General features: G+C 34.5%; 2 protein-coding genes and 3 non-coding genes across 11 annotated transcripts; 1 reads left to right on the top strand and 4 right to left on the bottom strand.

The window, feature by feature from the left end:
- Positions 1–992: 992 nt before the first annotated feature.
- LOC120090251 (uncharacterized) lies at positions 993–9,577 on the top strand. 7 transcript variants are annotated; one of them, XR_016524315.1, is made up of 5 exons: positions 993–1,530; positions 2,862–3,521; positions 4,000–4,121; positions 5,156–5,305; positions 7,258–9,577. XR_016524315.1 is itself a non-coding variant. In XM_090306621.1 (5 exons), the coding sequence occupies exons 2-5, from the start codon at positions 3,487–3,489 to the stop codon at positions 7,264–7,266; spliced, it is 282 nt and encodes a 93-aa protein (XP_090162747.1). In that variant the 5' UTR covers positions 993–1,530; positions 2,862–3,486; the 3' UTR covers positions 7,267–9,577. The 7 variants fall into 7 exon arrangements, 5 of the variants coding, with proteins under 5 accessions (XP_090162747.1, XP_090162744.1, XP_090162746.1 ...); XM_090306621.1 differs by having other exon boundaries at positions 5,190–5,305; XR_016524316.1 differs by lacking the exon at positions 2,862–3,521.
- Positions 7,731–9,872, bottom strand: LOC120090250 (tubulin beta-2 chain). The gene is made up of 3 exons (XM_039047807.2): positions 9,088–9,872; positions 8,727–8,996; positions 7,731–8,641 (listed from the first exon to the last, which is right to left on the bottom strand). Exons 1-3 carry the CDS (start codon positions 9,479–9,481, stop codon positions 7,965–7,967), a joined length of 1,341 nt encoding a protein of 446 aa, XP_038903735.1. The 5' UTR covers positions 9,482–9,872; the 3' UTR covers positions 7,731–7,964.
- A 1,764-nt stretch (positions 9,873–11,636) lies between these two features.
- On the bottom strand, positions 11,637–11,726 carry LOC120092284 (small nucleolar RNA snoR27). Its single transcript, XR_005485993.1, has one exon. It is a non-coding gene; the product is annotated as a small nucleolar RNA snoR27 (small nucleolar RNA).
- A 143-nt stretch (positions 11,727–11,869) lies between these two features.
- Positions 11,870–11,959, bottom strand: LOC120092285 (small nucleolar RNA snoR27). The gene has a single exon (XR_005485994.1). It is a non-coding gene; the product is annotated as a small nucleolar RNA snoR27 (small nucleolar RNA).
- A 39-nt stretch (positions 11,960–11,998) lies between these two features.
- LOC120092283 (small nucleolar RNA snoR26) lies at positions 11,999–12,089 on the bottom strand. The gene has a single exon (XR_005485992.1). It is a non-coding gene; the product is annotated as a small nucleolar RNA snoR26 (small nucleolar RNA).
- Between the last annotated feature and the right edge of the window lie 2,908 nt (positions 12,090–14,997).

The following is a 14,997-nucleotide window of genomic DNA, read 5'->3' as shown; positions in this document are numbered from 1 at the left end:
GGGTCTAGAGTTTGAATAATTAATCTAAATCTTTGGGTTGCAATACATTAATATAAATCAATTATATTATATATTATAAATATATATTTAAAAAAATATAAATATATCAAATCAGGGTCGGAGTTTAATCAGGGTTGGGGTCGGGGCAGGGATACCGCCCCTGTCCCCAGACGGAGACCCAAAAAATTTTCTGATTTGACCCCATCCCCGATCAAACCAAGGAATCCTCGACCCGACGGTGAGGACCCGCTCCGTGGGTTTTTTGGTCAACCCTAAGAAAAAGGAATATCTTGTACTTAAAAATAGTGTTGCAACTTTAGGTTGAGCCTTACAAATATCTAATATATTTGTTTGAGTAAAAACCACACACAAATACTTTGAAATTAACTACTAAAATTTTTGTTGAATCATGGAAAATACACTTCACTAAAAATAAGAGGGGTTATGGGTAAACAAAATAGAGTTCAAAGTGATAACAAAGCATACAAACATACATTCTAAATACCTTGTTCGATAGAGAAAAATTTTATCTCCAACCCGACCCCGCCAATTACATTATTTCTAGAATTACCTCCCAAATTGGAGGGCATGCCAATAGCAAAGATTCACAGTGACAGAGAAGTAGACTGTATTGGAATGTAGTTTAACACTACCGCACATCCCAAATCAACCCTTCTCTATATGTAATGCAATTTAAATACCAATTCTCTACCTAAATTTACATTAATGATGCATCAACTTCCATATTCCTAGATTTTCCTCTACTGCAATTCTAAATTTTAGGAGTAGCAAGAAACCAATTTTATGGTAGCTACGTTTAAAAGTTCTAAAATTGAATTTTAGAAAGAAATAAATAAAAAGTAATTTTAGAAAGAAATAAATAAAAAGTAATATTAGACTAGATTTGAGAATATAGTGTGAATTTGAAATATACAAATAAAAAATTGAGGAAGACGGTATGAGATATTCAACACTGTATTTTTTTTTTTTTTTTTTTTTTTTTAAAGAAATCTGAATTTTGCTTTAATTGTGGAAGATATATCCATCCATAATTGATTGGAAGCGTTGGATTATAGGGAGGGGATAAAATTGGAAAATTAAATAGAGAAGATGAATTCTACGCATCACGTTTTGGCCATAAATCGTAGGATTCAAATAAAGGCTATTTTTTTTTTTAATTGGATATCTGATTTGGGTCATTCTCCACAATTTCTCTAAAAACAAACATACAAAATTTCAACAAAAGACTTTATTTGAGGCCCAGCAGCGGCCCACAGTCAGCAATCCAGTGGCGGGAGGTCAAAGACGGCGAGAAATCCACTGACGGAGTACCTGATCAAGGCTCCACCCGCCGGAACCTTCGTCTTTGTCACTTTTCCACATCTGGAAGCTCATCCTCTATCCTTCGCTCCTTTCGCGGTTCAATTCAACGTAAAATATGCGGAGAGTGGATGCAGAGACAAGCGGGGGACGAAAGATGTTTGAAGAAATGGGCGTATTATTGGCTCAGAAGCTGGAAGTTTGTCGTAGGTCAGAAAGTTATTACGAAATTATGTTTTTGAGTCTAAGTGAAATCATATATGGCTTCTTCCACGGATGAATGTTTACTTCAGATTCACTATAAGTACCTTTTCAGTTTTGTCCATTCAGTTAATTGATGTTTAGAATGGGCTTGTAGCTTGGTTCACTTTCGGCATGTGGCCAGCACACGCTGGTTGTTGCTTGTATCAGAAGATTACGAACCATTTCAGTTCTGTTGGGCATAAAGGGCAGACGAAATTTGCACAAAGGGGGAGGGACAAATAATTGGAAAGAAAGAAAGTTTATTAGAAAAGTAGAAAGATAGACATTTTTAGAGGAAAGTCTCTCACACTCTCTAGTCCTTAATATCATATATAATTCCTTGAAAATCTATTGAATTCTCCAATACCTTGTGTTAGAACTTAGGACATGTTTTACAGTCTTTCTTTATTTGCTCTGTTTTTACTAATTTCAGCTATTTAAGATTTATTTTTCTGTTATTCTCCGTCAAAGTATTATTGAGATACAAGGCTTAATATCCTCTCTTAAATGTTGAACAAATTGGCACAAAAGGAAAAGAGAGATAATCACTTGGGAAAGAGGAACTTTTATTAAGCAAGTACAAATAGGGACATCAAAAACCTTTTCACTCTCTCAATACTCACTCGCTCACTTTCCCATTATTTCTAAGTTTCTCTAACTTTCTTTAACATCCTATAGTCCGACTTATAAATGGAGACACAACTCCTTTTTATAGGGTATGAGATCCGTAGGGTCCAAGTAAAAGGATTTTTCTAGATCCTTTTTAGATTCTAAAATATCCTAGTCTAGATATTTCTAAGAAACTTATCCTTATTTAAAGGAATTCATAGAATTCCATGGATCCTAAAGAAATGCTAAGATTTTTCTAGAGCCTTTGTTTGAGGTACTTATTTACACACTTCAACGTAGTTATAGAAAAATCTAATTTGTATCTGTGTCATCTTTTAGATACTCCAAGAAGCTTTCAGATTGTTGGTGTTGCCTTTTAGTGTAACATTAAATATCAACGATGGCAACAATGCTCTGTTGAGAGCTCCTTTTTCATCTTCCTTTCCTCCATTATCTTGCCTCCACTATTCATTACAATTTCACTTTGAAGTCCAAAGAAAGGTTAAGATATTTATTTACACTCTTTCTGATAAACCGAGAGCAATAATATATACATTTAAGACCTCATTAAAAAAATATATATATACACAATCAAGACATTTGTGTAGATTCTCCAGCAAGCTTTTAGATACTTACTTTGCATCTAATTTTAACATGAAGCAGGTCAACTAATTGTTTAAGTAATCCAGTCGGTTTCAGGCTATGCATATAGAAGTTGGACGAAACTTGCTGAAGTAGAACGAATGCAAATCAGCTCCATGATTACTGCAAATCTGAGCTAATTCTTGCACTGCCGAGTTTTAAGTGCATTTGTAGACCAAATTATGATAAGGAAAGGCATTGAAGGTCTCTCACGAGTGGCTAGATAGCATGATTACTTCTTGATCCTAATTCAAATGTCGAAGTTGTCCCTCAATTTCCAGGCAGCTATAGGAGGATGAAACGCCAAATTTGAGTCCTAATCTGTTTGCCTATCTATGTAAACTGGATCATGGAGCTCTCTCAGTAAAACTTTGCCCGCTTCACTATTTCAGTTACACTGTGTGAAAGGATGTTTAGGGAGATGTCCTTTCAATATGAAGTTTTTATGTTTTGAGATGTTTAAGTTTTTGCTTCCTATATAAATTAATTTGGCCCGATAAATAATAGGTTGATGCTCTATTATTATATCAAAGAATTAAATGTTGTTGCCTGGCACGTGATATATTTTTATTTTTATGCTGTCGATGATATCATCCTTCACCAGTGTTCAAGGAATTATGTAAATTATTTACCAGTCAAGATTTATACTTGTCATTGTCCCAGAGTTCTGGCATGCAGGAAGGAGTAATCTGTAATCTCAGTTTAAGGTCAGAAAATAACTCATAGGCTATTTGACTATACTGTCAGTTACTTCTATGTTGTTCAGCCCTCAAGCATGTTATGGGGAGAAGAACAGGGTAATGGGTTTTGAATTCAAGAGCCATATGATCGCTATTTTATATGTACGCATGGCTTAATAAATTGACTAGAGAAAAGAACAAAGTGGCTTAAACTTGCTTTCACTTGTACGGACCATCTTAAAAATTTTGTTGGGCTAAATGATCGGTTTTGGATAGCCATTTGTCTGAGTTGAATAGCTGATTTCTTAAACTATGTCCTGAAGAAAGTTGTATCTTACAAGTCATTCCGTGCTGATCACAAACTTATTGTTATATTCACTGTTTTAAAACATATTTCAAGTGGTGCAGTTAATTAATATTCAAAAGTGTTACCTTTCTTCCATGGAGTTATCAATGGGATCAACTATTGCCTGTGTCTAATTTATGAATGTCCATCTGTTTGCAGGTGTAAAAATAAAAGGTTAAATCGGTTGATGTCGGAAGAATTTATTGGAGCCAAGCATCCAATATCTCCCTCTCCTCCCTCTCCAACCCCATCTCCACACCGCTATTTTTATCTGAATCAAGGTGAGCTACCTGGATTTTCTTCTTTTATCTTCTTGAGCCTCCAAGTTGGTGATCCTTGCATGCCTTTCTTTTTAATATCACGTAAAGTTTAACAAACCAAGCCAGTTGCATGTGCCTGCCACTGTATATAAGGTTTTCGTGGATCTACAAAAAAAGTGTATGATTAGAATTATTTAGGTCTCGAAAGTGTAGACAATAAAATTAGCTCTGATACCACCATTGAGAAAATGAAATCGATGGAAAAAATAAATAAATGTTGCTGAAACAAACCAATATCTCCATGTTTGTTAAACAAAGAGAAGAAAAATGAAAATGAGAATGAAATTCAAACTTTTGATTGAAATAAGAAAAAGATTTGGTGATACACAAAATGTTGTATAAGAAATGTGATACTAAAATTGTGATACACGAAATTTGATACTCAAAATGTGGTACAAAAATTATGATACTCTCAATACATGATAGCTCACCCTCATATAGGACAAGGATATGAACCTAATTAATACTACTAACTTACAATTTAAAACAACATTAAAAAGAGAAACTCGCAAAACATTAAAAATTTAAAAATAACAAACAATTTAAATCTTAGATCTAATATTTACTTAGACATCAAACTGAAATATAAATAAATTTAAGAAACTTAAGAATTGAAATTTAATGAAGAAAAACCTCAAATCTCAACCGAAAAAAATCAAAAGCAACTACTTTAGATGAGATTTACATGTATACTTCTTTTCTGACCTTAGAATTTGAATACCACTAGGAATATTGTAATAGGAATGCTGTTGAGAAATAATCAGACTGTTAAAGGCATATTAGCAATTAGTTAAGAGGAGTTTGTTAGGAAAGTTTTGTTATAAATACGATGACTAGGGAAGGAGGAAGTTGGGTAAGCAATATTTTGTAGTATGAATTAGGGATTGAGAATATTCTTAAGTTTGGAAGAGTCCAAGTTCCTTAAACACTTGGTTTATCATGTATTTCGGTTATCTTTTGTAGTTCAATATTTTAATTCTATCATGTTTCATTAGTCTGATTCCACCAAGTGCTATATTATATATGAAGAAAGAAGCTCCTCAAGTCCTATGAAATTAAGACTAGCCACGCTTATTTGTATGGAATCTTGGATATCTATCCCCAAATCAGTCGACCACAAAATTGCAGTAATTGGATGGGGAAAGGTTAGTGGTCCCTTCGGTCAATTTTTTGTTCACATGCAAATATATTCGTCGGTCATATTTCAGAGATTTGTGACATTAAAAGGGTGGTTTTTCTTTGTCAAAGAACCTTATTTCAGTACTTATATATTTCCCGTGTGTTGGGTGTTGCTTCCCGTGCTTCACCGTCTCAAATAAGTCCTGTTAGTGGGGACTTCTTAGTTTCAAAATAAAATAACAAATTGTGGTTATACTACAATGAGTTAAGCTACAAATGCAACTTTGTGGAGGAAATTTATTTCATTAATTGTAAATTTAGCTCTCCTATCCTCTGCACTATTTGGGTCAAACCCCAGAAATCTGTTCTACATTTAATGAGTAAAAGAAATGGGACTATGGTTGGTGCAATCAAGGCGATTTGGATGGTTAGGTGGCACCTTCTTATTAATTGTGAAAACATTTCCACCTCTTCCTCTGGGTATATATTAGTAGCCTGTGTTCGACGAGGTTACTTAATCTCATTTATACTATACTACTATGGATCACTGCTACATTGATCTGATGTAACTTAGTTATCATATTGACCTGAAGATCTACGACTTGTTATTACTTATGATGTCCAGATCCAAAGAAGAACCTGCCTTACATCCCCCCAATATATAGTTGTGTGTGTGAAACGACCATTTGAAAGATGAGTGCCATAGGAGAGTTAAGGAAAAAGTTGAAGAAAAGAAGGGCATCCCTGCAAGAAATCCTTTTTGTGATATTCTGTCAACAGCCAACAAAGACTGATAGAAAGTTGATTTTTTTTTTTTTTTTTTTTTTTTTTAAAGTTTTATTTAAAAGAGGGACTGAAAGAGACCACCAAAAACCAAACTACCTAAGCAAATTTGATTAATAGAAACACACAAGAAAGACATTTCACGCTCAATGCGATGAGCAACAAGATTGCTCGACCTTGGACAATGGGGGAACTAGTCAGCTCCTCGAGCAAGCCTTCTGATTTTATTAGTTGACACGCTGAGTAGAGAAATCCTTTTTGAGATAAGAGTATTTGGTAGTGATATTTATAACCTCATGAGACGTTTAGGACAAAGACTATCCAAAGAATATAATAATCACCTCTTATTATTTTGTAGTCTCTAATTAGGGACAATCAACACTAGTCCCCAATTAGTAGCTGCAATTTTACATTCATTATTTTTTTATTTTTTATTATAATATTTACTATTTCATTATCAAATTAATAGTTTATATCTCAAACATATACTACTATAATTTAAGGGTGGAAACGGTTCGGTTCGGTAGTCAAACTGATTTATTGGTTCAAATTGAACCGAACCGAACTGCATATATGCAATTTGGTTCGGTTTCAAATTCGGCTTTACTTTTTAAAAAAATCCATATTATATTCTTTTTTTTAATTAAAAACGGTTTGGTTCGTTTTAAATTCGGTTTTACTTTTTTTTAAATATATAAATAAACAAATAAATATATATATATATATATATATATATATATATATTAAAAATGGTTCGGTTAGGTTTCAAATTCGGTTTTCGAAAGTGAAACCGAATCGAACCAAATTTTTTTGTTTCATTGAGTTTTCGGTTCGGTTCGATTTTTAAAAACGGTTGGATTTTTGCAGTTTGAATGACCACCCCTACTATAATTCAAACTAAAATAATCTACATCCAAAATACAAACTATTATAACTTAGGATTACAATGACTCAATCAATCCTTTTGCTAAAGGGAAGCTGAAAATTTTCAACATCTGCATGAATACATACAATAACTCTAATTCTAATACTTCAGTTTCTTTGCCTCGGTATTTTAGTGTCCTCAGTTTCAGGTTATTTTGCTCAAATTTGTAACATGGTGAATATAAATCTGCTTTGCTAACTCAAAGGTGGCACGAGATCTGATCCCAAACATTGTCAATGTCAACTCTGGTTGTGCTGTTCAACTTCGCAGGTACACTGAGTTTAAAAGTGAAGAGCAACTCCTTAAAAGGCAAGAAAGAAACCCATCACAAGGCTTATTTTGAAGGCAAACCCCAAGAAATTATTGCCACTTTCGTCGTACTTTTATATAGATGGAAACAGTAAATTGGATTGAAATTTCCAGGCAACCCGGAATGGACTGGCCTTCATAATGGTACCCTAAACCTACATACTCGCTAAATCTTAAACGACTAGGATTGGAAGCAATCTAAAAATATGTTTTGAATGATTCAAAGTCAATTTAAGAGAGTAAAATTAAACAGACACAATTTCTACCATTCAAAATTACTTGAAACAAAGAATGATCTAAGGATTCATGTTTTCAGTTCCATGTTTGCCTACTACACGCAGTGTCCAATTCTCTACAAATTGCTGAATCACTGCAGAAATCATATATATGTGAACAGAACCAATAGCCTACCTGTGAAGGAACACACTTGAATCTTTCAACAACCAAACTTGCAGAATAACAAATTATACGAGCATATGTAACTGATATTCTTCATGTTCCATTATCCAGATGACACAATTAAGAACCAAAAAGGAAAAGCAATCTTAATTGACGATATAATGGCCTAAACATTCTATAGCTATGAATTGATTTAGGCCTTCATAAACCCACCCCACAAACTTGCCAGAGACTGGCAAATGAAAAAGCCCAACACACCTTCACATCCTTCATTCATCATGTTCCGCACCATCTTCATCTTCATAGTATTCATCGTCTTCGGCTGTAGCATCTTGGTATTGCTGATACTCAGAAACCAGATCATTCATATTGCTTTCAGCCTCAGTAAACTCCATCTCATCCATACCCTCCCCTGTGTACCAATGCAAGAAAGCCTTCCTCCTAAACATAGCCGTAAACTGTTCACTAACACGGCGAAACATCTCTTGGATCGATGTAGAATTTCCAAGGAAAGTCGAGGCCATTTTCAACCCAGTTGGAGGAATGTCACAGACTGTAGACTTCACATTGTTGGGGATCCATTCAACAAAGTATGAAGAGTTCTTGTTCTGAACATTGATCATCTGTTCATCAACTTCCTTCGTACTCATCTTACCCCTAAACATAGCAGAGGCAGTAAGATAGCGACCATGTCGGGGATCAGCAGCACACATCATATTCTTAGCATCCCACATTTGCTGAGTAAGCTCAGGTACTGTAAGAGCTCTGTATTGCTGGGATCCACGGGAAGTGAGTGGAGCAAAACCCACCATGAAAAAATGGAGACGAGGAAATGGGATAAGATTTACGGCAAGCTTCCTAAGATCTGAGTTGAGCTGTCCGGGGAATCGCAAACAGCAGGTCACACCGGACATTGTTGCAGAAATTAAATGGTTAAGATCACCGACTGCCCAAGAACCAAGAAAATATTAGAGAATACAAAAAAAAAAAAAGAGAAACTGTAGATCTAAGATCTGTTTAGAAAAACATACAGCTTGGAGTGGAGAGCTTCAGGGTACGGAAGCAAATATCGTAGAGAGCCTCGTTATCAAGCACCATACACTCGTCGGCGTTTTCGACAAGTTGATGAACAGAGAGGGTTGCGTTGTAAGGCTCAACAACAGTATCAGAAACTTTAGGGGATGGGAAAACGGAGAACGTAAGCATCATTCTATCAGGGTATTCTTCTCTGATCTTGGAAATCAGAAGAGTTCCCATTCCAGATCCAGTCCCTCCCCCCAAAGAATGGCATACCTGAAACCCTAAAAATCGGATCCAAACCAAATTGAGCAGCCATGCACATAAAAACCCCAAAAAAGGGAAAAACAAGAAGTGACGGTAATCTAAAAGTACCTTGCAGGCAGTCACAGTTCTCAGCCTCCTTACGAACAACATCAAGAACGGAATCAATAAGCTCAGCACCTTCGGTGTAATGTCCCTTAGCCCAGTTGTTTCCAGCACCAGACTGACCAAAAACGAAGTTATCGGGTCTGAAAACCTGACCGTAAGGTCCAGATCTGATACTATCCATAACACCAGGCTCAAGATCCATAAGCACAGCACGAGGAACAAATCGGCCGCAACTGGCTTCATTGTAGTATACATTAATCCGGTCAAGTTGAAGATCGGAATCACCAGTATACTTACCGATGGGGTCGATGCCGTGCTCTGCACAAACCACTTCCCAGAACTTGGCACCGATCTGGTTGCCACATTGTCCACCTTGAATGTGAAGAATCTCACGCATTTTTACAAGAAATGGGAAGTGAAAATTGAAATCGAAATTGAAAACCAGAGAAAAAGTTGAAGAAACCCTAGAGAGAGAGAGAGAGAGAGAGAGAGAGAGAAGAGAAGAGAAATGAGGTTAAAGGGAAAAGTGGGGACGGAGGGATCTTTATAGAAATAAAAGGAAATAACGGTTAAAATTATAATTAGGGAATTTGAAAGAAATGAGCGGGAAAGAAGTTAGGGTTTGGAAAAATGTGTGATGAAAGAGAGCCACATGCTTCTACGGCGTTTGGTTAAAAGTAACGGTCCGCCGTTGGGTTTGCCTTCAAATTTTGAAAAAATATCTGGAAACAGCTGGACTCCACCAATACCAATGTTTTGAAAATAAATAAATTATAAATATTATATAATTTACAAAATTGACAGAAAAATTTTGGTAATATTTTAAAGGCGCGCCCCGCTGCCCGTAGCCCCACACCATTCAAATTTTCTTTTGGCGTTTTCTGCTTTTCTTTTCCACTTGATTTTGATTTTTGAGTTGGAAAATATGTTTTCTTCTAATTCTTAAATTTAATAATATATACAAAAGATTCATTTGTTAAGGAAAAAAAATAGATAATTCTGATGTGTTATTTCATTTATTGAGACCGCACAACCAAACGATTCCTTGAACACTTTTTAACAAATCTTGATCTGTGATAAAACTATTTTAATGCAAATTAAGGATATGGTGTGTTGCAGTTGAACGGTAGATCTGGTTCAATTTTTTTTTCTTTTCTTAATACTTAATCCAAGAGAGTTCTTTTCATTGTCAATCATCAATTTTGAGGTTCCAATCACACCCCGATGATTACTCTATCAATTTTAAACCTTTGCATTTAAAACAAAATAAAAAATCGACGAGTTTTTTTTTAAAAGAAAAATGTTGGGATTAATGTAAGGGTTGAATACGAAATGAATATCAAAATTGGGTGCATTGAATTGTGAAACTGATTTTTTGCATTTGAAATAATCTTGTAGATATTTATATATATAAAAAGAAAATAATATTAAGAATGTTATAAACATTAGATTTTCATAAATTATATTTTATTTGTAGATCTATGCCCGACAACAATTAAGTCCATATTATATTCTTTAAAAAACAGAGTTAGTATAAAATATGAAGTTGTGAACTTTGTAATTACACTACAAATTTCAAATTTGTTGAATTCTCTCTGTATTTTTCTTAAGAAAAAAAATATTAATTTTCATTTTAACAAAAGTGAAGATCCGACCTAAAAGTATTGTTTATAGGATGAACAACATACAACATATCGTTTATCAATTCTCTCTAGCTCAAATAACAGTCAAGAATGAGTAAGTGTGGAAGATATGAGTTTCACTAAATACTACCAAGCTTTATCGCCTTTATTTTTAAATTATATTATTATTATTACATTATAATCACAGTGAATTGAGGATGGCAAGATCTACAACTTTTTAGATTTGTGTCGTCTTCACAGAATTGAGTGGAAAGAATTCTCACTTTCTGAAAGTTTTTAGGCAAATTAGTAAATATTAAATAGTTGAAAATAACATTGTTAAGGCTTGAACACACAACATTCCCGACCGAATTGTGATAGTATCTTAAATCACAAATTGATTCAAAAGATTATGCTATGGGTAAAGGTAAATCTTATATCATCCAATAATAATTTGGATAGTTTGTTTCTTGTAAAGACAGATAACTCTGCCCCTCCTTAATTAGCCTGTTGTACAAGTGATCAATGTCATATCCAAGAAATAACCTAAAAGGCATAACAAGGAAAAGGGAAATAAAGAAAAACCAAAATAGTATACATTTGGCAGCAAGAATTAAGCAGAAACAAAAAAGAAACTGAGAAGCAATCGTTTGAATGTTCAATCACAGAACGGCAGCAATATCAATACCCAACAAAAATCCGCATTCAAGAGGCTTTGCTGCACAGCAGCTACAGATTCATATATTGACAATGGTGATGTGAAGTGGGTGGAGAAAATAGGAGAAAAGATAAGGTTGTGACCAAAAAGAAAAGTAATGTTCAATCAGAATTGGCAACAATACCCACCAGCCACCAACCGGCATAAAGTTGAAAACTGATGTTCTAAAATGAAACTCATCCACCTACCAATTATTCAACAAAACAACACAGTTTGGATCTCAGAAATTACTGATATCATCAACTCCATATAGGAACTTACAGATAGATAACGCAGTTTTACATTAACATCATGGATCCAAGGTCTGCATTAGTAAACACACATCATAACCAATAAACCAAACGAACCAAAATTCCCAGATCTCTGAGGAATGCAATGAAAATCACGGGGAAACAGTTCAAATAGTCCAGATTACAGGAAATGAAACAGACAATCGCGTAAGAAAACTGATCTCAGAGATTGTTCGTTATCTTCAATTCCTAGAAGGAAATTGCAGATAGATAACGCAGATTTGAAATCGCATCATCGATCCAGATATGAAGTTATTAAAGAAAGCAATGCATGATCTACACAAAAGCATCTCAGGAACAACATTCCCCATGATTTTCTTCACGGTAAATCAAAGTGCAAGGATAACAATAAGATTGTTTCATCATTGATGCTGCCGGAAAATATGAGATTAAAGACCAGATGAACAGTAAAATACAGAATAGAGGAAACAGAAATAACTTAAAAGGACCGCTGATAGCCGACTAGACGAAAATAAATGTTGCCGACGACGGAGCGGTTTCGCAGATAGAAGGGCGACGGGCGGTGGCGTCAAGCAAACAAACCCTAGCACTGTTTTCTGATTTAATAAGTGATGATCGATGAAGGAAGCATTACATAAGGTGTCCACGGGGTTAGAGGCGTAATTTTTCCCTTGGGATTTAGGTTTTTTTTTTTTTTTTAATTATTATTTTTGCACACAATGATTTAGATTTATTTTGTTTTTTTATTTTTTTGTTTTTTGTTTTTTTTTTTTTTTGAACTTATTTCAGATGGAAAAACTATTGAAAATATTTATTAGATATAGTAAAATTTTAGAACTATCATTTGTAAATATTTTAGTTTATTTTTCTATATTTAAAAACAACCATTTTTTAACCATTCGTATTTTTCAATATAGTTATTATATTTATAACAAAAAATGTGGAAAACATAAGAAAATTTTAACAAAATGACCCAAAAACAAAAAACTTTTTTACCAATGATCTCTTCCTAAAAACTTTCTACTACTGTCCTTGCGAAATTCCAAAATTACCTCTAATTTTAAAAAGTCTTCCAACCAAAGCCTTTTATCTTCTTCCTTCAACCATTTCTCAGGCATTTATTCAATATGTATTCAATGCAACACCAATATTCCACCAAAGTATTTATTCCCAACTAGCATTCTACAATATTTCTTGTCCCATATCGCTTTCATAATAGGTGTCATTTACCATTCAATGAACGATCGTATAGTAATATATACACAATCGTTCATTACAATATAAACGACCGTTCATAAATTACTAGACGATCGTATAATAAGTTATAAACGATCGTGTAGTAATTTATAAACGATCGTATAGTAATTTATAAACAATCGTTCAGAAATTTATATATGATCGTATATACGAACATTTATAAATAGTTGGACGACCACTTATCAATTACTGGGCAATTTCTTAAATTTTTATGGGACATTGCTTAAGATTTGCTTATCCAATTGCAAATCAATGACACTACTTCACATCTTTGTAAGATTTGGTGTGGATTGGAACGAATCCGGAAGAAATTATGTCGGAGGTCCATATAAAAGGTCTGAAAGTCATAAATGATTTAACAATTAGTGCACTAGTGAGTATTATGCACCAACGACTGAATATCGATCCATATATATTTGATATACATATCAAATGTTATTACAATTTATTGGTCTCAGCTCCCCTGACGAAGACCTTAGCTTTTTTTTAGAAGGCAGTGATGCATCTCGGATGTCGTTATTTGTATCAGTTACACCTTACGAAAGTCATGGAGTACACACAAACAATATGTACCAACATTGCAATCCAACCGATCAACCCATTTCAACCAGTCAAAACTTTGGGTTTGCAACCATTCCAACACATAATATTCACACCATGTCTTTACTAGATGATCATATTGAGCCATGTAACTTGAGAGATGATCGAAGTGAAGCTTGGCTTGGTTACAACAGTGAACCCAGATATACTTCACAATTCGATACTGAACATGGATATGGATAATCTTCATGACCACAAACTTCTCCAACATCTTACATCCATGTTCCAACCACACTTGTTCCCGTCCCACGAGTTGTGATTCCTTCAGTTCAAATGCATTCCACCGTTCCAACCCAATCATTTGTAGATATACCCAGACCATCAGATGACCCATCGTATGGCGACCTCATCACAATACCTCATGACTGTCTGAATGACAAGGATATAAAGGTCGGCCAAATTTTCTTTTTGAAATATGACTTGTCAAGTCAACAAAGAGCTTGCTAACTATTCGGTGTTTAGTGGAGAAATGCAAGTGGAGGTTTTGTGTAAAAAAAAGAAAAGAAAAGAAAAGAAAGAAAGTGATGAAATATCCAAGCGAACATACATGTTCTCTTGAAATGAGAATGGTTAATCATCGATAAGCAAAAATTTGGGTTATTGGACACGTAATCAAGTTCAAATACGAACAAGTTGGCTGAACATACCGCCCGAGAGATATAATTGAAGACATCTGATGAGATTATGGAGTGAATATAAGTTATAGGTAGGCTTATCGCATTAGAGAATATGGATTGGTGTTCGCACAAGGGTCGCCGGAAGGATCATATGCCATTGTTAGGGCATGTGGTAAGGCACTTAAGCTTGCAAATCCAGGTATGATCTTTGAGGTTAAAGTAGAGGATAAGCAATACTTTAAGTACGTCTCCATGGTACTTGGTCCGTGTATCAGGGATTTTTTAACTGCATCCGCCTAGTAATCATTGTTGATGAGACCCATTTGCACAAGAAATACAAAGGTGTGTTGTTAATAGCAACGTGTATTGATGGCAATAATAACATATATCCTATCGTCTTCTATATTGTAGATGGTGAGAACGATGCATCATGGACTTGGTTCATAACTCATTTGAAGGCTTCAATGGGAGACATTACAAGTTTAGTGATTATATAAGATCGTCATATCTCAATTGCAAAGGCTATCTCAAGTATATTCCTTGATGCATTTCATGGCCTATGTATATACCATTAAATGTTATGCCATTTTCAATATACCAAGAATTGAAATTAAAAGACCTGACTAAAACTGGAGTTGTGATTAAATTAGCTGATAGATCTTTTATTCACCCTTTATGAGTCATAGAGGATGTCCTAGTTCAGGTTAATGATTTGCTTTTCCTTGCTAATTTTTATATTCTTAAGATGGAAGAGCCTATATTTATTTCATCTACATCAATCTTTCTTGGTTGGCCTTTCATGAAGACTGCCAAGACTAAGATTGATGTGGATGAGGGTACTTTATCTG

Source organism: Benincasa hispida, chromosome 11, assembly GCF_027475165.1.
Source record: "Benincasa hispida cultivar pf3 chromosome 11, pf3_genome.v1.1, whole genome shotgun sequence".
Taxonomy (NCBI): domain Eukaryota; kingdom Viridiplantae; phylum Streptophyta; class Magnoliopsida; order Cucurbitales; family Cucurbitaceae; genus Benincasa; species Benincasa hispida.
Note: the sequence above shows the minus strand (reverse complement) of the source record. Positions and strands in the feature narration are given on the sequence as shown.

Coding starts and splice junctions, on each gene's coding strand:
- LOC120090251 (XM_039047810.2), top strand. CDS start 1,439: ATGCGGAGAGTGGATGCAGAGACAAGCGGGGGACGAAAGATGTTTGAA. Junction 1,531..3,999: donor AAGCTGGAAGTTTGTCGTAG/GTCAGAAAGTTA, acceptor ATCTGTTTGCAG/GTGTAAAAATAAAAGGTTAA. Junction 4,122..7,257: donor CTATTTTTATCTGAATCAAG/GTGAGCTACCTG, acceptor TCAACTTCGCAG/GTACACTGAGTTTAAAAGTG.
- LOC120090250 (XM_039047807.2), bottom strand. CDS start 9,481: ATGCGTGAGATTCTTCACATTCAAGGTGGACAATGTGGCAACCAGATC. Junction 8,997..9,087: donor GAACTGTGACTGCCTGCAAG/GTACTTTTAGAT, acceptor TCCGATTTTTAG/GGTTTCAGGTATGCCATTCT. Junction 8,642..8,726: donor GAAGCTCTCCACTCCAAGCT/GTATGTTTTTCT, acceptor GTTCTTGGGCAG/TCGGTGATCTTAACCATTTA.